Below are 22,261 nucleotides of genomic sequence, written 5' to 3' on the forward strand. Positions count from 1 at the left end.
TTGCTATAAAATATAATATAAGTCTAGATAAGAAGGTAAACTTACCTGGTAAATTCTGAAAAAAGAGTATTGGTAAATTATCCTATTTAAAATAATGATGGAAAGAAGAAAAATACAGACAGTGTCTTACGCATGTTCATCATGTAGAGGTGGTGGAAAGTTGCCATTGTGCACACCGCGCAACTTGAAAGAGATTTTGTACAGATGATCCAAACAAAATGCTCTAGTTGATTTATGTGAACAAGAATCATTCCTGAGCATTTGGCAGTCTTGTTAGATGTCTTGATGGGGTAATCATTCCCCCAAGTTATGTTGTCTGAATTATGATTAAAACAAGAGAATGAGCAGAAAAAATGGAGTCATTTAATGCAAACGACCTCTGCAGGGATGACAAGTTCAACAATCATCGTCAATTCTATCAAGATTCTAGTAATTGAGCCGATACCAGAATCAGGGCCGTTGTTGATTTGTTTTCGACCTTTCAGACGATTCATCGAGCTCATGACTGCCTTGTAAAGCTATAAAATTTCCACAGACAGAAGGTGAAGTGTATGCTAATTAGCATAGCACAAAATATATAAACACAAACAAGAAGCAAGCTTAAGGTTGGCTGCTAGGTAGCTTGACGAGGATGTTATGCTCTGGCTTGTGGTCGCATTCGAAATCAAGGTGTACAAATGCTCGTTCTACTTCTGGAAGTTCTTCGATCTTTATCTGCAGGGATTCTCCGATCATGTGGGCTTCTTTCAGAGGCAAATCTTCTGGAAGTTCAATATCAACCTATGGATAGAAGGACATACAGTTTATCCAAAAGGAAGCTCTGACATATATGCAACTGAGCTCAGAAAATATAAGCTGTCATCGCTTTGAACAAATAATACAGACAAATGTATTTATTTTAAGTTTACATAAGAATAAACATACCTATAGGTTCAAAGAGAAACTTGTAAGTAGATACTATCTTATAATTAATGTTTAAGTAATAGTGGAAATTATATTATACACGTAAATCATATATTATTGAGAATATCTATTCAAACAATTAATAAGTCAATAACCCTTAAAATATATAAATATAAAATCCTAATTAAGAGGAGCTGATACTACTCTAACTTCCTTCCACTTATTCTTCTTCATTATTTTAAATTATATATTATAATATAATTTCTTAACATTAAAAGTGTCTCACTTGATATGTGAGAGGATCAGATTAAAACCCATATGAGGGCAAGATTTATGAGCTTCTTCTTGGCTTTGAATTCTATTTCACTAAATCTTTTTATTTGTCTGACCACTTATTTGGAAGTTTAGGTTTTATTTATGATTATATCTCTTGATCAAAATAGGCTAAGTGCAATTTTGTTATTAATAATTTACGAAATCAATATTTTATATAACACAACACCAAAATTAAATGTTTTCATAACTACTATAACAATCAAGTAATAATTTTGTTAAAACAAGTGAGTCATCATAATCATCAAGCTATATTTGATCATTAAGTGCTGTGTTAGATTATATCACTAATAATATTCAAATTAATTTGATCATTTTTATTACATTATTTTTTTTTTTCATTAGTCTCCGTCTAACGCTTACATTGATCAGAAACTTTAGTTTATCGGCAAAACCCGGAAAAGGAGAATGAGAAAATTAGAAAGAAAAGAAAACCATGAGATTTTAGTTTGGCGGCAGCAAATGGTGGGGACATTGTTAAATATCATGTCATGCTTTCTCATAGAACAAAATATGTGAAATATCAGATAATTTTCTCATTTGATTAAAGAGAAATTGTATGTAATTTTAGATATTTTTTCTTCAACTTCTCAATGGGGTTTCTACTCCACTGCAAGGAAGCTCAAATACCTCAAGGATAATATATTATCAGGATGACAAGAAATAACAATGAGGAAAGGAACTGACCTCAACGAAGTAAAGGACTCCAAATGTATAGGCTCGGACAGTGTCGACTCGTTTAATCTTAGGATCATGCCTTATTACGAGGTAAGTTAATTTCTGCAGCATCTCTGGTGGAGCGGACTGCCCAACCAGTGAAACTAATATCAAGAAGAAATAGACAAGCAACAAATAGTTAGTGAAATATAAAACTATGAAGCATGAGCAGAAGTTACAGGAAAAACAATCAAACAAAGGAAGGGAAAATGCCAGGTTATCATATGATATACTATGTGCTGCATCATGTCCTGTTGTATTGCCTTGGTTGATTGCCAAAACCAATACGTTTCAATATTAAACTGCTGTAGATAATTCAGATTCATACTAAGGGACATATGTGAATACAGAAAGAAATGCTGGCTGAAATAGTTTTGGAACAAAACTGCAATTAGAAAGGCAAACCTGCATTCTCCCAGACAGTTCCTGACCAATTCGTAATTGTATATATTGCAAGAATGATAGCTCCAGCAGGGTCAATCCACCAGTAGTATTTATCACCAAGAATAGCAGCAGTCAAGCCAAGAACATTGGTGACGACATCAAAATAATGGTCCTGGATATCATTCAACAAGCCACCAGAATCAGCATAATGTTAATGTATGATGTCAACGGAATCAAATGCGAAACCATGAAGTTTACATAATCAGAAGTAGAACCTTAGCATAGGCACGGACAATATTGTTTCCTGAGGTTCTGCAGTACAGCCACAAAGCTAGCTTTATGAATGTGGCTGTCAACATGATTGAGTATAGCCATATCAATTGTGTTGAGGTCATCTTTTCAGAGGGTGTATTTTCAATCAAACGCTCAAGAGCTTGAACAAAAACCTGAAATCCTGATAAAAAGAGTATATGTGAAGTTATACAGAAAAAAAGGATGATAGTTTGTCTTCAGCTTGTAGCAAATAGCAACCAAATAAGCTTTGAAAATATATTTCATTGCAACAGAAGCATGCAAGGAAATCAAATCCACTAGTCAAATTAAACCTTTAAACAAGTTTAAAAGCACAAGAATGTTACGAAGTCACAACACAAGCAATATTTCAGAAAATATGTACCTAGAGTAGCCATAACAGCAGCAAATATGATAATTCCAACTGGCTGAACACGCAACTTGCCAATAGGATACTTGTATATGTTTATGCTTTTCATTGACAAATGTGTAAACCAGAGGATTCCACCAGCCATAAGATCCAGTAACGAATCAAGTGTTGATGCAGCAATAGCTATTGAACCACTTCGTATAGTAGCATAAATCTACAGTCAAAATCCACCTCAATTTTAGCTTAGGTATATGAAACTGACCAATATACGCTACCATTGAAAATTTTCTTAGTCAATGGGTCCTGGTAATACTAACTTATAACCCCAGTAAGACGAAAATATAACTTTCCTTTTTCTACAAGTTCAACAACAGCAAAGATTCAGACTACAAAGATCAACACCTTTAGTGCCAAGAGAGCAATGTTTGCATAGTTAGATATCTTTATGGCAAATTCACTCTGTGCTTGCTCTTCAAGATCTTTATCCTCATCAATGGTTTTTGTATGCAAGGAGTCAACTTCCTCAAAGGATCTCAGGGTTGCAAATTGTTTCTCGTAGTATTCTTTTTCCCCTGATATTCAAAATGAGATGATGGTTAGTATAAGCATTCAATCGCATAACACAAAAATTTGTTGTACGTTCACAGCTTCTATTATCCATTCTGAGAAAAAAGAGTGGAACTCTCAGCATAAAGTAAGATATAGTTGGACATCTTGTTACTATGAATATGCAAATAGGTACGATTCGAAGCCAATAAGACACAAAAAGCATGTTGTAGGTGTAAGGAACATTGGTAGGTGATCAGCATGCTAATCTACACAACAATTTGACAGACAACAACAAGAAAAAACTGTAAAAATATATACTAGAATTAGATCATTATTAATTATAAAGAAAGCTAAAAAAATAGCAGACTTGTTGCTAAAGTAATGGTTTTCCTTTCCCCTTTAAGACCAGATATTCTACGGGCAGAAAGGGGCAAAAGCGATTTTTAGCCTTTTTTTCCATCAACGTCATCCGCAGGCAAAAAGCTTGCACTGATCTTCAAAAAGGAGCCAAAAAAACAAATAGAAAAACTAGATAGATTTAGAAGGTACACGAGGAAACGAACAGACCAAAGAAAACTAAGATAATAAGCGCCAAGCAACTTCAAAAATCAGCGTTTTTATCGCAATCTGAGAGGGCGGTATGTGGATGAGCAGACAGCGATAACCTTCGATGAGATCTCTGGTTTGGGAGACGTCTAGGGTGAAAGGCCTCTCCAAGTCGACGCCGCGCCTCACCTTATCCGGCAGCCTGGACACGAACTCGCCCCTCATTGAGGTCACCGAGTTCTTGCGCGGCATCCGGCCGGCGGGCCCCAAAAGCGGCGTCCTGACCTCCGCCGCTGCCCGATCGTTCTCTCCGCCCTCCATGCTCGCCTTCCGGCTTCCTCCTCCAGGGATTTCTCGGCACTATCGCTCGCTGATTAATTTCCGATGGAGAAGGGAGACAGAATGGAAAGAACCGCAATTTATAAACTAAAAGAGGAACGAGGAGGAGAGAGGAAGGTGTCAATGACGCCGGTATTTATAACGGTTACAGCTCATCAAATGTAAACCGCAGAGCCCGTCTCTCGTAATTGTCGTCAAGCTTGACATTTTTCCCCCGAAAACATACGTCAAGCAATTCAAACTGAAAGGGGGATTTTTTTTTTTTTTTTTGCATTTTGGTCCTCTAAAGTTTCTTGCTCAGGCGTGTTTCTTACGGCGGGGAGAGAGATGGAAAAAAACTGAAAATAAAAATAAGAATGAATATTGATCCGGTAATGAGGAGGGACCCGTTTAGTAGGATGGTCAATGACATAGTAGAGGTCAAAGTTAAGATTGGTGAAAGCTTTGGTATTATCGTCCGATCGTGCAACCTCCTTTTCCGATTGGGAGGAAGAATCGCCTAGCCTATTTGAAACATATATTAGCACAGCTCAGTCATGTACCGAGCTTCTGTTGTTCAAACAGATAAGGTATGCGCCGAGCGTCCAACCCACTCGGACTCACATCGGCAGACAGTGACGACTGAGCAGACTACATTCAGATCAACTTCTTTGTTCCGCATAACAGCGGAGTCCGGACAGTAGAATGTTGGTCGAGCGATCATTCTGCTCGGCTCGAGGACAAGATCGTCCGGACAGTCAATAGCTGGCCGAGCAGGTCTTCCGCTAAGCCTGTAACAGATAAAAGAAAGATCAGAGGATATCCTTATGGGAACCTGTGCCGCCAACAGACGGCATGCTTGCCGGCATGGTCAGGCAGAAGATCGTACGACGAAAACTTCCGCTGTCTTGTCAGATATATACTCGGGTTGTTAAGGTATGATGTCAAAACACTTTTCTGACACGTCTTTTCAGGGTATGCTTTGAGCAGTGTGCGTGCCTCGAAAAACATACACGCACTCTCCGGGAGTCATATATAAAGACCCCCAAACTTGGACGACGGTATGCGAAATCATTACTATAGCTACAGTAACTTTGTCATTTTACTTCTTTGTTTTTTCTATATCGTCGGTGTTTGACTTGAGCATCGGAGGGTCATCGCCGAGAACCCCTTCCTTGTTCAGCACTGACATTGTTATGATTATAGGTTTCACTGATGAGAAGTCTACCAATGATCAATAGGAGTGTCACACCCCTAATATTTATGACCTTGACTCTTAGACAGAATCAAATATATTATTGAAGGATAATTTCCTTTTTACAAAATAGGCCTGAAGTTTCCGTTTTCATTTTCAATCGACAGAAACAGGTCAAACAGTTTATTTTTTTATATATTAAAGGAGAGTGGCTGGAGTTCAAGATTTTAAATCTCATCCAATAATTTTTCTGTTTTTTTTTGGGGTCCTTTTTAACTACCTGCAGAAAGAAGTGCAGGCGCTGGTGCAACTTTATTATGAAAGGCATACGCACTGGTGCAACTTCATTATGAAAGGTACGGAAAATAATATTCTTCTAATTTAATCAGGAAGGAAAGTTAAAAGAAATTAAAGGGATTTTTTTAGTTGTTATGTATTCATAGCGGTTATTTTATGAATATTAAAGAAATATCATTTAATTTTTTTTTAAAAAAAATCTGGATAATTTATCTTGAAAAAATTATATATTATAATAAATATGAAATCATAGTTGTTTAAATTATATAGCAGAATCCTATTACTATATATAATTATATAGTAATTATGATCATAATTACTACAACACACTTAATCATTCAGGATTTAAGTAGGATGTGGACATTATTAAAGGATAGTTATATCATTTCCAGGTAGATGAAACAGTCCTTTTAATAAAATTAATATTATATATAAAATACTCTTTATTGTTAAATTAAGAAAAAATATTTTAACTCTATTAAAATCATTTCAAAAGTATTATACCAATTATATAATAGTTATTTTGATAATCTAAACTTATTTTAATTTATGTATCAGATAAATTTAAAATACAACTCATCCCTACTTTTAAAATCAACCTCTAAAATATTCATCTCTTTTGAAATTAAAACCTTAATCTTTTTATGAATGCTACTATTACACTACAGGTTGAGATTAAATTATATAATAGTTTTGATGTGATTTTAATTAAGTTAAAATATTTTTTATCAACTTCAAAAAAATTAACAAAGTTTAAAATAAAATAATTTGATATAAAGGATTCTATGTTAAGTCAGTTTATTTTTATCATGTCAGAGTAATTATTACATATCGTGTAACAATTATTATAGCTGTAATTATTAATATATATTTTTAAAAACAATTTTGATAATTAGGCACGCTCCTTTTTAAATAATTGTTGCTTCTTTTTTTTCTTTTGCTACTTTGGTTGAATAAGATGGAGGAAATACGTGCATAACTTATAAAAGTAAAATAAATTTGATTTAAATATTTAAAAAATTTAGAACGTGTGGTTTGATAAATTACTTAAAATTAGCAAACTGACCCACTAAAATACGAAAGACACAAGTTCATTATCCAAAATAAGAACCAATGGAGTTAATTTTGACCTCGTGTTCTTGTTATGTAGTATTTTACCCATAAAATGATAAAATCAACTAGGAGGGTAGTTTGACATTGCTGAAATGTTGATGGGCATTTCGTAAAATGGCTGCCATTAGTGATTGGGAAAAATATTTAACTTTGTTAAAATAATGGGCACGAGATGCACGATTTTAAAAGGACGAGATCGCGACGCTTGAATAATTAGGCAGTTTTTTAAAAAAGTGAACTTAAAATTGAGGATTCTTCAATGGGTTAAATGCATTCCATTTTTAATACATAAAATATTAATTTTCTCCTTTTTAAAATTTGTAAGGGTACAAATATTAATATTTGAGATATATAAGAGTATTATTAGATTCGTCAAATTTGTTTTTTTCAAATATAATTTAACTGCGCATTCGAGTATATTTAAATTTATTTCAAAAGAATTTAACTTAATTTTTTTTAATATATATTTTTCATGCATTAAAATAAAAGTGACAAATAGGTCAGACCACTGTCGGCACAAATCAATCCAACTCAGCATGATATAGGTCTCTTAAATTTAGGTGGGACCATCCTTGATTTAAAAAGTTCGGGATAAATAGTCATTAAAAAAAATTAACAAAAAATAAATAAATATTCACCCTTATTGATGCGGTGGTAAGGAGTCACCAAATATAAATTAAATATGAGAATAGCAGTGGATACGAAGATCAAAATTAAAACAGTCAAAGATAGAAAATTGTTAGTTTATAAAGTTAGACGAATGGATTTGAAGGGTCCAATTGGCTCGGAGGTTCATTTGGACAAATTATTCATCTCGCCGGGATTATTATAGAAAGGATATTAGATGTTTATAATTATAATGACCCTATGAGGGCTAGTTCAACCAGACCATATGTCTGGTCACACGAGGAACAACTTATAGAGCTGAATGATCGTGGAGAATAACAACTGAGATAGATCGGACAGGGAATCATGGGCGAGCAAGGCCCTCACTCGGCTAGAAAGTGGAACCCTTCACTTGGCTCATCGTATTCTTCTGAGAGTCAATGTCGCTGACAACAGGGCATGGTTAACTGACAAATTGTACGATGAAAGTTTGCACTGTCATGTTAGAGATTTATACGTTCTATTAAGGAAAAGTTCGCAGAGACACTTTTCCAACGTATTTTTTCATAGGAGATCAGTTAGGAAAACGTGTACATATATTGGGAAGTATGCGTGTCAACTACTAGAGCACTATATAAAGAGGGGGGATATGCACCGACGAAGGTATGCGCTATTTGTATTTATGCTTTTGTTGCTGTTACAGTTCTTTGCTGTCTTTCTACTATTTCAATAACTGACTTGAGCATCAGAGGACCAACGTTGAGACCTCTTCCCCGGTCTAGCACTGTTATTCTTGATTTTGCAAAGCGGAGTAAAGTCTTCACATAATCAATCACAGAGTCATATCTCAACCAACTATCTTCACTATTTCCGGACAGGATCACTTATTTTTATTACGAGAAAAATAGTGCTCTATTTAAAAATAAATTAAAAAAATATCATATCTAAACAACAATGTGGTTTGAACATGTTTGATGTAATAGTTTTAACCAAAGTGATTGCTTAAAATTATTAAATAATTACATTTAAAATTATTTAAATATCAATTAAAATTGTTCTAATTTAATTAAAATTATATAAGTTAAAATTAAAATTATTATAATGTAAAATAATTAATCAAAATTACTTAGAACATCTTTGCTAATTTCTAAATTAGGTGTTTTTAAAAATATAATATTTTTTTAGAATGAAATGTTTTTTTTAATGATATTAAAAATAAATAATATTTTTTTTGAAAATATCCTATTAATTTTACAAATAGATAATACTAAGGCAAGTTGTGACGTGACGTTTGCGTTCAATGGCCCATGATCAGTTAAGAGTAGACTTAAAATTATTTGGAGCAATAATTGTACAAACCATCATCACCTCTTTTTCCCGATTGAAATAATTCTTGTCCTCGTGGTAATGTCTATTGAATGCGATTCTTTCCGATATTTTATACTCAAATTTAAAGAACAAATAAAATCACGGATAAGAGAAGAGACAGACCATGAAATCACGGCCAAGTCGCAACCAACTCTAAAATTGTGGCCGTACGTCTAGCCGGTCAAGTCACAACCAATTCTAAAATTGTGACCGTCAATCCACGAACTTACGACATTGATAATTTTGTAATGACATGTTGGCGGTCGCCTAACCACAAGGCCATGACAAAATCGTGGCGATTTTACGGTAGCAATGATCTCCACCGTTAGGTTAATTAGGTCGTGGATGCTCACTGTCAAATCGGAATTTTCTGAAGTTTTGTAATTTTTTTTTTTTTGGAACAAGTTTGTTTCCTCAGAGACACTAAATAAAAGGTTAGAAATGTGAATGAAATAAGAGTTTAGTTATATATTGAAAGTTTTAACGTATTATGGTTGATTTATATTATTATACATGTATTGATGATGTGAATAGATATATAGGGAGAGATTCTTTCTCATATTTGAATATGTAAGAGATGTAAATCTAAGGTCTAAATTTATACTGAATCAAGTTGACTCGTATGTGAGCACGATCTGTGCGCATCGAATGCCAAACCGGTCGAGACAAAATTTGTTCAAACGAATAATATCCAACATTAAATTCATTAATGACGATTCCGTAATATCTAGGTAATAATAGCGGGCATTAAACCCAACATTGAATGGTCATAAGCCAGTCATTTATTATAACCATGGGTGAGCCCTCCTATAAAAGGAGGTAGTAAGCAAGAGTAGAAGAAGAAAAATAGAGAAACAAAAGAATTCCTCCACTACTCGGCGATACAAAACAACAATCTTCTTGACAACCTAGTAACTCGGCCTGACTTTTAAGGCTTTCAACTTGAGATTATCAGCTCAGGTTATCTTAACATTAAGTCTGAATTTAGTTTGTAAATTTAATATATTTCCCCAAAAACTCCGACAATAGATTGTCCAATAATCTTGAAACAAATTCATTTTTGTTGATGACCACATAAAGTGTTGATATGCAACAAACTGATCATATGAAAGCCCTCTCCATCCCGATTGGAAATATTCCAATCAATCATGGAGAAAGATCAAAGTAATTTACTGGGTTGAACTTCAAGAGGTGGCAGCAGAATATGCATTTCTACTTGACCACGCTCAATCTGGCTCAGTTCTTGACTGAGGACCCTCCCAAGTATGTTGAGATGTTGATGTTTAGAATCTCAATGCAGTGGAGGCATGAATTCATTATGACTTTCTTTGTCGAAACCACATCCTCAACTGCCTTATCGACTCGCTGTACACAGTGTATAGCACAAAGAGAATGGTTAAGGAGTTGTAGTAGTCATTAGACAAGAAGTCTAAGATGGAGGATACGGGGGTTAAGAAATTCATTGTGGACCGATTCTTGGACTACAAGATGGTGGTTGACTTCAAGACAATGATCAGTCAAGTCTAGGAGCTTTTAGTGATCCTGCACAAGATCTACTCGAAATGTATGGTTCTGAGTGAAACCTTCTAGGTGGCTGCTATCATTAAGAAAATATATCCCGGCTATAAGGACTTCAAGAACTACTTGAAGCACAAGCGAAAGGAGATAAACATAAAAGAACTCATTGTTAGACTTCGAATTGAAGAAGACAACAAGACTTCATAGAGAAAACTATTCTCTCAGGCTATGGTGAAAGCCAACATAATCGAGCACGGTCAAAACTCGAAATGGAAGAACTCCAAAACTTTCAAGATGAGACCCAAAAGAGGTATAAGCAAGAAATTCTCTAGAAAGTGCTTTAACTATTGTCAAGTCAGTTACAAATCTTCGGAGTGCAAGAAACCAAAGAAGAAATAGGAGACCGACTTGAACAAGGGACTAGAAATGAACGACCTCTGTTCCAGGTCTCCGAACTGAATATAGTGGGTTCAAATTTGCAGCAATGGTTGATCGATATTGGAACCACCAGATATATCTACTGCAATAAGGAGTTGCTCCATAAATTTGAAGATATTAAAGATGGAGAGCAGCTGTTCATGGGGAACTCAGCAACCTTAGACATTATAGGTGTTGGTACCCCAAAATTATTTTGATATAATCAAACAAGTTAAGTTAGGTCCTACTGTGTTTAACCCTGTGTCTAAGTGTGCAGGAACTTAGGAGCACGGGAAGTTGAGCAAAAGACGCAGCTAGCGAGAAGGACGGCAGGGAGAGAGCCGATGGGCGGTGCGTCTGAGGGACGAGGTACTGCAGAAGAGTACACCGACGGATGAGAAGGGAGCGTGTGGTATTTCCAAGGGACAAGAAGTCAATGTGGAAGATTGCTCAAGGAGCAAAAGATGCAGTTGTTCGAGGGACGAAAATCTGTGGAAGAGTATGTTAGCGGACAAGAAGGAAGCACGTGGCGATTCCGAGGAACAAGAAGCCAGAGCGGAAGCTTGCTCGAGAAGAAGGCCGAAAGTTGGGTTCGGGTGAACCCTATTCCGGATTGCCAAAATCACTCAAGCGAATGGAGCCGAAGCGGAAGACCCGGACTGAAGCAAGTGGAACCGAAGCTGGAGGTCCGGAGAGAAAGTCAACAAAATGTTGACTTTACCCTTCGGGGCGCCCAGAGCAGTCCGGAATGCACAAAACTCTTCTGGGCGCTCGGAACCCAAGTTTTATCAGTTTCGATGTGACCTTTGATTGTTCCATCGAGGATAGAGTTCTATCCCACTCGAGGCGCTTAGAACCCTTCCAGGCGCCTCAAGCAGGGCTATATAAGAAGTCTTGCTTCCAGAATCTAACAACAATAAGAAATTATGAAACAACACTTGTACACATCCATTGTTCTTTTTTGGCTTTCTATTTCTTGCTTCCATTGCTGTAAAGAGGCTTCTCCGCTTGAAGGAGAATTTTAATGTACTTTAACTTCTTTGGATTAACAACCTTCTTGGTTGTAACCAAGTAAATCTGTGAGTCTCGTCTTTTTAGTTTATCTCTTATTTTGTTTATGCAAGTGTTTAGTTTAATTAAGTTATAAGTCCGAGGAATGTTTGTTTTGCTTGATTTATGCAAGGGTTATTCACCTCCTATAGCCGACCTCCGAGGGTCCTAACAAGTGGTATCAGAGCCAGGACGCTTCAGAAAGACTAATCGTCGAACGAAACACACGAAGTGGTCGGACCGAGCATCTATCCACATAAGTTCAAGGGAAAATTCGCGAGCTGGAAAAAGAAAATGGAGGTATTCTTTAAAACCGATTTTGAATTGCTTTTAATAATAAAATTCAATTTTGTAGCAACCGAATGTAAGGAAGAATATTAGTGGAAGAAGAAGGAGCAGACCCACTTCGTGGCAAACGACAAAGCAGAGTTCTATCTGCTGAGCGCCCTACCACCACAAGAAGTCAATCAGATCGGCGCCTACGACTCAGCAAAGGAGTTTTGAGAGAAGTTCCTTGAGCTACATGAAGGGATGTCCGAAGCCAAGCTCGCAAGACGGGATCTGCTAAGGAATCAGTTAAGCAACATAAAACTGGAAGCAGAAGAAACCGTTGCACATCTTCACTCGAGAATGAAGGAACTAATCACCGGACTCACTAATCTCGGAGAAAAGGTAAGCAACCGGGATTCGCTAAGGTGCACACTTAATGCATTTCCTAGAACTACCGAGTAGACATCATTAGTAGATGTTTACTATATATTTAAAGATTTAGAATCTGTCACCTTAGAAGAAATATTTTCAATATTTGAAGTCCATGAAACGAGATGTGCAGATACGAAGAAGGAGCCAAAGCACAATATTATCCTTAAGGCAAAAATGGATGAACAAGATTTAGAATCTTCTCTTGATGATGACGAAATGGTAATGATGGTAAGATAATTTTAAAAATTATTTAAATTTAGAAAAACTAACCATCTGTAGGGTAGAAAGAAAAGACCAATCAGATGCTACCGCTGCAATAAAGAAGGGCATGTTAAAGACAACTGCCCTAAATTGAAGAATAAGGACACGGGTAAGAACAAGAAGCCCGTCTAAACGAACAACACAAAAACCTGAAGGCGACGTGGGATGAAACATCGTCCGAATTAGAAATTGAGGCTTTCTCCGAACTTGCGTTAATGGTAAGTCATCAAGATGACGAAAATGAAGCAAGCTCGTCCGAAATGAGCATCGAGAGTATCGATGAAGGGGGAGCGATATTGAAAGAAAGCAGCAGTTCAGGGAGAGCTACGGATAACGAGATCGACAAGGTAAATTAGGTATGATCTTTTTCGCCCGATAAGTTATTTAAATTTATTAAATTATTATCTAAAGACTATTGCAAACTAGAAAAAGAAAATAAAGAATTAAAGTTAATTCTAGCCAAATCTTGTCTATTAGAAGATTTTAAAAAATTAAAATTGAAAAATGAAAAATTGAAAATACAAGTAAAAGACTTGAAAAATCGTGTATGCTTAAATGTGAAAAATTAAAATATTAGAAAATATAATAATTTGAACTGGTATTTTAATTACCATAAGGGGCAAATTAGGAAAATTTTTCAAAAATATATTTTTAATTAATCCAGTTGGAAGGAACCTTATTAGGTTCTCAAATCTTATATAAATGAAACTTTAATTAGACTTAGGGCTTTCAGCAAGAAAATTAAATGTTTGATTTTCTTAAGAGGTTTTGTCTAGAAAGTGGTTGCTGCTCCAATAACCAAGAAGGTCTAGTGCCTCGCTATAGTTTGGAAGTCAATTAATGAAATAAAATGTTTAATTGGTTAACTGATAAAACATTTAATTATAATTAAATAATACTTTAAATAGTTACTCAAATATTTTTTTCGGTGTTTTAACTTAGATTTTTTTTTAAAAAAACTTAAAGTATTTTTAAATTATTTTTCTATTAAAGTTTTTTTTTTTTTTTTTTGAAGACTATGTTATATTCATTTTGAACACTATGTTATATTCAATTTTAAGTTAGTTACCCATTTAACTAAATTGAATATTCCATACAACGCCTAAAGTAAAAAATCGATATCCCAATTTTTCTATGTGGAGATGATACTAAAAAGTAGCGAGTTTTTGTTACTAATTCCATCAGTTTCATCATCAGTCTTAGAAAACCTCTAAAGTTGTGGTATGGTAACAAAATAGGTGCACGAAGCTCCCGCCATGCGGAGTCCCGGGGAAGGTTCCATTGTACTCAGCCTTACCCTACTTTTTTGCAAGAAGCTGTTTCCAAGATTCGAACCCGTGACCTTTTGGTCACATGGCAACAACATAACCGTTGCGCTAAGGATCCTTCTTAACTTTTGTAAAACTTAAAGTTTCTAAAATTATTTACGTTGAAAGTTATTTTCAAAATTTTTAAAAAAATTTCCAAAAACTTGATAAGTTTTTTTATTGGAAAATCAGAGTTTTTTTTTTATATAACTAAAAAAACTTTCTTATTTTTGAAAAGTTACCCTTAAATTTTTTTTTGGTACCCTATTTTTTATGTGATCAAAGGGGGAGGAGGGAATATTAAGTCTAAGGGGGATAGTTTTTAATTTTTGTTCACTTTTCCACTTTATTGTAAAATTTATTTCTTTTACTTTATGTTTGTATACTCTAACTTAACTTGGGTTGTTCACATCAAAAAGGGAGAGATTGTTGGTACCCTAAGGTTGTTTTGATGTGATCAAATAAGTTAAGTTAGGTCCTGTTGTGTTTAACCCTGTGTCTAAGTGTGCAGGAACTTAGGAGCAAAGGAAGTCGAGCAAAAGACGCAGCTAGCGAGAAGGATGACACGGGAGATAGCTGACGGGCTCGGTGCATCTGAGGAACGAGGTGTTGCGGAAGAGTACACCGGCTGATGAGAAAGGAGTGTGTGGTGTTTTCGAGGGACGAGAAGTCGGAGAGGAAGATTGTTCAAGGAGCAAAAGACGCAGCTGTCCGAGGGACGAAAAGCTGTGGAAGAATATGTTGGCAGACGAGAAGGAAGCACATTGCGATTTTGATGGACGAGAAGCCGGAGTGAAAACTTGCTCGAGGAGAATACCAGAAGTTGGGTTCGGGTGAGCCCTATTCCGGATGACCGAAATCACGCAAGCGAGCAGAGCCGGAGTGGAAGACCTGGACCGAATCAAGCGGAGCCGAAACTAGAGGCTCGGAGAGAAAGTCAACAAAATGTTGACTTTACCCTTCGGGGCGCCCGGAGTAGTTTGGGGCGCCCGAAACCATGCCAGGCACCTGGAGCAGTTCGGGGCGTCCAGAACCCAAATTTTATCAGTTTCGACATGGCTTTTGATCGTTGTGTCGGGGATAAAGTTCTATCCCACTCCAGGTGCCTAGAACCCTTCCATGCACCTTGAGCAAGGCTATATAAGCAGTCATGCTCCCAAAAGCTAACAACAATAAGAAATTGTGAAACAACACTTGTACACGTCCACTGTTCTTTTTTAGCTTTCTATTTCTGTGCTTCCATTGCTGTAAAGAGGCTTCTCCGTCTGAAGGAGAATTTTAGTGGACTTTAACTTCCTTGGATTAACAATCTCCCTAGTTGTAATCAAGCAAATATGTGAGCCTCGTCTTTTTTAGTTTATCTCTTATTTTGTTTATACAAGTGTTTAGTTTAATTAAGTTATAATTCTGAGGAAGGTTTGTTTTGCTTGATTTGTGCAGGGGTTGTTCACCCCCCTCTAGCCGACCTCCGAGGGTCCTAACAATAGGTTAAGGAAAAGTGGCGCTAAAGCTAATCTCTGGTAAGGAGTTAACTTTCAACAATATGTTGTATATTCTGAAGATTCAGAAGAATTTATTGTTTGGATCACTATTAAGTAATCATGACTTTTACATTATTTTTGAGTCAGATAGAGTTATTTTGTCCAAAAATATAATATTTCTAGGAAAGGGTTATGTAAACAATGGGTTGTCTAAGCTCAGTGTAATATCGATTAAGCCTAAAGTTAATAAAATTGTAAACTCTTTTGTTTATATGCTTATTTATAGGATGGTAGACTAGGACATGTTAATTACGATGTGTTGCGTATATCAATTAACATACAAAGCATACTAACATTCCACCTTAATCCGAAATATAAGTGTGAAATTTGTATTGAAGCGAAAATGACAAGGTCATCCTTTAATTTCAACATGTTAAAAGGAGCAGTGAACCACTCGGCTTAATTCACACCGATGTGTGCAACCTCAAAGGTACACCGACACATGATAAGAATAAATACTTTATCATTTTTGTAAATGATATCACAAAATACTGTTATATGTATCTTATCAAAAAATATCAAGTTATAGAGAATTTCTTTTCTATAAGAATGAGGTTGAAAACTAATTTAATAAAAAATTTAGGTGGATTGAAATGATCGAGACGGTGAATATATTTCACCGTTCGCTGAATTATGTGTTAAACATGTGATCAGATACGAAACGACAACTTTTTATACTCCTCAACAAAATAGAGTTGCTGAGCAAAAAAACTGCACTCTAAAGGAGATGATGAATGTTCTTCTATTAAGCTCTAAGCTGTCAAAGTTCATATAGGGAAAGCTATGTTAACAACTAATTACCTTTTAAATAAGATGTCTTGAAAGAAAATAGATAAAAGCCTTTATGAGTTGTGGAATAGAAGACAATCATCCAACAAATATTTGTAAATGTGGGGGTGTCTTGCTAAATTTTTTGTGTTTAATCAGAAAAAGAATAAGATATGATAAAAAATTATTGATTGTATATTTATTGGATATGCACATAATAGAAGTGCATATCAATTTTATATGTATGACAGTATGAGTCACAAATACCAAATATACATAAGAACTCAATAATATAATCAAGAAATATTCATTTTTCGAGCATATGTTTCCGTTTAAGACACAAGAGGAAGCTAGCTCCTTAAAACAGACATATGAAATACAAGAAAAAGAAGAAGATAATGAACCAGTTGAGGTTGAGCTTAGATGAAATAAAAGAGATTGGGTGAAAAAAATCTTATGAAATGGATTTTATCACTTTCATATTGGAAAGTGACTCCCACATTTACTCAAATGCAGTAAACTCTTTTGATGGACATCACTTGAAATAGGTAATTACATCTATGATAGACTTTATCTTGTAAAATTAACCTGAGAGCTTGTGGATGTTCCTCAGAGGAGCAAACCATTAGGTTGCAAGTGGATCTTTAAAAAGAAAAATGAAATCAGATGACACGATTGATAAATACAATGCTAGATTGATTAAAAAAAAGATACCGACAACGAGAAGACCTTAATTACTTTGATATGTATTCTTTGGGGTCGAGATTAACTTCTATTAGAGTATTATTAGATATCGCTATTCTTTAGAATATAGAATTACTTCAAATAGATGTAATGACAACCTTTTTAAACGTGGATTTAGAAAAAGAAATCTACATGAAATAACCTAAAAGATTTTCTGTTACAAGGTAGGAAAATAAGATTTGTAGATTAGTAAAATCCTTGTACGACTTGAAACAAACATAAAAGCAATGACATAAGAAATTTGACAATGTCATGAAGGATTGTGGATTCAAAATCAACGAATGTGATAAATATGTCTACATGAAAGCCAGAGAGAATAACTTTATCATCTTGTGTCTATATGTAGATGACATACTTATCATTGAGAGCAATGATAAAATAATTAAATCTATTAAAGATATGTTGAACTTAAGATTTGACATGAAAGATATAAATCTAGCTGATGTGATTCTAGGAGTCAAAATTCATAGAACAACAGAAGGACTTGTTCCTACTCAGTCATATTACATGATACTACGTTGGCATGAACGCCGATAGACATGAGTCAACGTCTATCGAAGAATCAAGGAGAAAGTATCTTTCATATAGAGTATTCTCGAGTAATGAAAGTCTTAGCCTAAGTAGTAAATAAAATGAATAGATACACGAGTAATTCCGGTGTTAAACACTGAAAAGGAATAACAAGGGTACTGAGGTACTTAAGGTATACTCATAATATGAACTACATTATATAAGATATCTTAGTATAATTGAAGGATACAGTGATGCGAGTTGAATATCTAATAAAAAAAACTTTAAGTCTACGAGTGGATATGCATTTACTCTGGAAGGTGTAGTCATTTCATGAAAATCTTCTAAGCATACTGTAATAACTAGATCTATGATGGAATCTAAGTTTGTAGCTCTTGACAAATATGACAAAGAGGTTGAATGACTATGACAATTCTTAGAGGACATTCCTAGATGGCTGAAATAGGTGTTAGTAATTTGCATACATTATGATAGTCAATCAGCAATTGGTCGAGCACAAAACCATTTGTATAATGGTAAGTCTAGACATTTATGTTGTAAACATAGTACTATTAGACAACTACTCTTAACGGGAGTTATCATTGTTGATTATGTGAAGTTAAAAGATAATCTAGCAGATATGTTAGCCAAAAGGTTAAACAGAGAATTAGTTGCAAGTTCATCGCGAGAAATGACTTGAGACCGATGAGAAATATTAGTGTAAAAGAAACCCAACCTATGCATACTAGAGATCACAAGAATTATGTTAAAAGGAATAACCTAACTGCACCGATAAAGTTGCTCACTATGGGGGAATGACCCTATAGATTAGTGAAGGATGAAGGTTAAACATATGACTTTTAATGATCTAGTAGAGTATTGCGGAATATTTTTAAGAGATCACCTATGTGAGAAAGAAGTCGGACCACTTTGAAGAGAATTGTAGGCATAATTCTTAGAATTTCTTACAGAACCAGACGTGTTCATCATCAAGAATGAACACACTCATTAAAACTAAGTTGTATTAAGGAGAGTCTTGGATAAGATATGTCAATGCTTACATAGATGGTAGAACAGTTCAAGGACAATGTGTCTACTATTGTCAGTCAGTAAGCAAATATATATTCGCAAGAAAAAGTTCAAAGGGTAAAACCTACCAATCCTACACTTGACTCAATTGTTAAATGCTATCACTTACCCTGTTTCCATTCATGTGAAAGATTATTAGAAATGTGAATAGAAAAGGAGTCAAAAGGAAGAAGGAGATTCCTTTGTGTATGAGTTTAGTCCCACGTTTAAAGTTTTAAGGCACTATGGTTGGCTTATATCATATGCATTGATGATATGAACAAAGGCATGGGGAAAAACTCTCGCGCGCGCGTGGGTGTGCAGGGGGTACAAATCCAGGGTCTGAATTAGTTGACTCGTGTGCAAGCACTACCTGTGAGCGTCGAATGTGAGATCGGTTGAGGCAAAATTTATCCAAGCGAATGAACCAACGTTTTACCACCTGAATCTCTTTTCGCTACTTGCTCAAGAGTGTAACGAAAATATTAATATGAAATTAATGTTTGATATTAAACTCATTAATAGTAATTTCGTAACGTCTCGACAATAATATCCAACATTAAACCTATTAATGACTATTTCATAACGTCTTGACAATAATCTCTGACATTAAATACATTAATAGAGATTTCATAATGTCCCGCCAATAATAGCCGACATTAAACCTAGCATTGGATGACCATAACTCGGTCATTCATTGCAACCATGGATGAGACCTCCTATAAAAGGAGGTCATGAGCAAGAGCAGTAGAAGAAGAAAAATAGAGAAGCAGAAGCAAAAATAAAAGAATTCCTTCACCTTTGTTCCTCGATTCTTTCTTCTCATTCGTGCATCCACTCGGTTGAACTACTCATGATAGCACTCGATCGCCACGAACAACCAGTGCTTGGTTGTGTGCGTGGTTCTGCCATTGTATCATGGGAAATAGATGACCTAAGAGAATCTCAAAGTATAACTAGAGGTGGGGCAAATCTGTTTCAAGAAAGCTGTGTTGAACGCAAGCCTCGACATCTCCCTCGGCAAATTCCTTTCTCGACTTGACAACTCTAATTCTTGACTCAACTTCCGACTCCTAACTCAGAAACTCTGCTTCCGGACCCAGTAATATGAAGCATTAATCTTTCTTACAACCTAGCAGCTCTTGACTTTTCAAGGTCGACAAGTTGAGATTATCAGTTAAGATCATCTCAAGATAAATCTAAATTTAGTTTATAAATTCAGTATTTTCCCTCCTCATTCTTTCGTAACTCCAACATAAAAGAGTGATAAAATTAAATAGTTTGCATGAAAATGATAAAACAAATTACATTATTTTATTTATTTATTTATTTCACTTTGACGAAGTTATAAAAATAATAAATATTTATTTATTCATTTTATTATACTTTTACATTTTTTTAAGAATAAACTCTTTTGATCATTATTAACCTCTTAAGTAGAATTTATAAAACTCTTTTACATTTTACAAAGTTTATTGTAATGAAAAATCAAATACCATGAGGATTTATCATATTTGAAAGAGAGAAAAAAAAACAAAGGGAGTAAATATGGTAAATAAATGAAGATGATTCGAAGGTGAGTAGATGACTACCAAGTGATGACAGTGATTATATATTGCTCGGAGATCTAAGGGCATTTGTATTAGTTAGAACGTAAATATATGTTATATCTTAAAACGGATGTCACATATTTATTATATTAATATCCCTTATTAACATAGATTTATATTTATTTTAACATTAGCACTCATTACTTGTGAGTCTTATTGTAAAAATAAGTGTTTCGAATTATTGCTATTTGACTCGGATCCTTTAAATCAAGGTATTTCGAATTGTTTGTTGATACGGACAAAATAAAGGAACCCTCTAAAATGATTTCAATATTGGACCTGGAATCATTTATTCATCTTTATTCTTTATATTCAATTTTTTTTTATTTTTTTTATAAATCTGCTCATTAATAGAGTTTAAAGAATTGAAAGTTGTTAATATGTTGGATGTTATAATACTCATTCACATTGATTATAATACCATTTGAATGTTATAATACTCACACATAATGTAGATGCTCCTAGAGTGCATGAAGTTTAGATATACCATATAGGAATAAGATCTTTAGTTTATGGATCGATATACAAAAGAAATATATATAGATGAAGTTTACCAGTAAACATTTCAATTTATGAATTGTTCGAAAATATAGATAGAAGAAGGATTCATGTAAAAATGGAAAAAAAAAATATTTGAGAAGAAATATAATGAATCTTCAAAGAAAATTACATTTGTAGAGACTCTCATTTGTTTTTCTTTTCAATCATGATATTTAACTAATTTGGCTTCGTACTTACTACAAACTAAAAGGAAGAACAAAGCAAATAACTAAATTTAATGGGAAGAATTTGTTCATTAGCAACACAGATCTTGTTGCCTCAGTTAGGTGTTATTCACTATATATTAAAGGCGTAAATGAATCAAACATTTACAAACAAATTTAAACACTACTAAACTTGTTTTTGTTAATCTTCATAACTAAAGTCTATGCACAAATTAAATATATAAAATTAAAATAGAGTAATTTTTTATAATATTTAATTATTCATAATACATTAAAAATTAAAGAAATTATATAAGTTTTATGGATTTATAAAGACAATAAAGCTGTTAGTTGAGCTTGATATATACAAGGCTTGAGTTCGAATTGGATAAGCTTTTTAATTAATAAACAAGTTCAAACTTGATGAGATTTAATTTCTTTATTATCAAGTCTGAATCGATAAACATGTAGTTGGAGAAGCTGGAATCCAGTAAGTGACCTAGAAACAATCTTCAACTTGGCTGTGTAATATCAAAGGCATGTTTATATCAAACATTTACAAACAAATTTAAACACTACTAAACTTGTTTTTGTTAATCTTCATAACTAAAGTCTATTCACAAATTAAATATATAAAATTAAAATAGAGTAATTTTTTATAATATTAAATTATTCATAATACATTTAAAATTAAAGAAATTATATAAGTTTTATGGATTTATAAAGACAATAAAGCTGTTAGTTGAGCTTGATATGTACAAGGCTTGAGTTCGAATTGGATAAGCTTTTTAATATAAACAAGTTCAAACTTGATGAGATTTAATTTCTTTATTATCAAGTCTGAATCGATAAACATAAAGTTGGAGAAGCTGGAATCCATAAGTGACCTAGAAACAATCTTCAACTTGGCTGTGGAATATCAAAGGCATGTTTATATCATATCAACATTATCACACGAAGTGCATCGTTTCATCATAGCACTAATTAAGCAGCTAGCGGCACTACGGATTATTAGTGCCTTCCAAGACGATCGCATTATTTATAACTTTATAAGTTGGATGAGAAGGGAAT

At 34.3% G+C, this 22,261-nt stretch overlaps 1 protein-coding gene across 1 annotated transcript; it reads right to left on the reverse strand.

Annotated features, from left to right (window-relative positions):
- Positions 1-341: 341 nt before the first annotated feature.
- LOC122021606 (metal tolerance protein 4-like) lies at positions 342-4,561 on the reverse strand. Its single transcript, XM_042579742.1, has 7 exons — positions 4,213-4,561; positions 3,401-3,570; positions 3,014-3,212; positions 2,613-2,791; positions 2,359-2,509; positions 1,924-2,057; positions 342-780 (listed from the first exon to the last, which is right to left on the reverse strand). Exons 1-7 carry the CDS (start codon positions 4,412-4,414, stop codon positions 601-603), a joined length of 1,215 nt encoding a protein of 404 aa, XP_042435676.1. The 5' UTR covers positions 4,415-4,561; the 3' UTR covers positions 342-600.
- Positions 4,562-22,261: the final 17,700 nt, after the last annotated feature.

This window comes from Zingiber officinale, chromosome 9A (genome assembly GCF_018446385.1).
Source record: "Zingiber officinale cultivar Zhangliang chromosome 9A, Zo_v1.1, whole genome shotgun sequence".
Lineage (NCBI taxonomy): Eukaryota > Viridiplantae > Streptophyta > Magnoliopsida > Zingiberales > Zingiberaceae > Zingiber > Zingiber officinale.

Bases quoted from the DNA above. Each gene is read 5' to 3' on its own strand.
- LOC122021606 (XM_042579742.1), bottom strand. From the start codon at position 4,414: ATGGAGGGCGGAGAGAACGATCGGGCAGCGGCGGAGGTCAGGACGCCG. The intron at 2,792-3,013 runs GTACATATTTTC...TCTTTTTATCAG, and splicing joins TGCTGTTATGGCTACTCTAG to GATTTCAGGTTTTTGTTCAA. The intron at 781-1,923 runs GTCAGTTCCTTT...TTCTATCCATAG, and splicing joins GAGTCCTTTACTTCGTTGAG to GTTGATATTGAACTTCCAGA.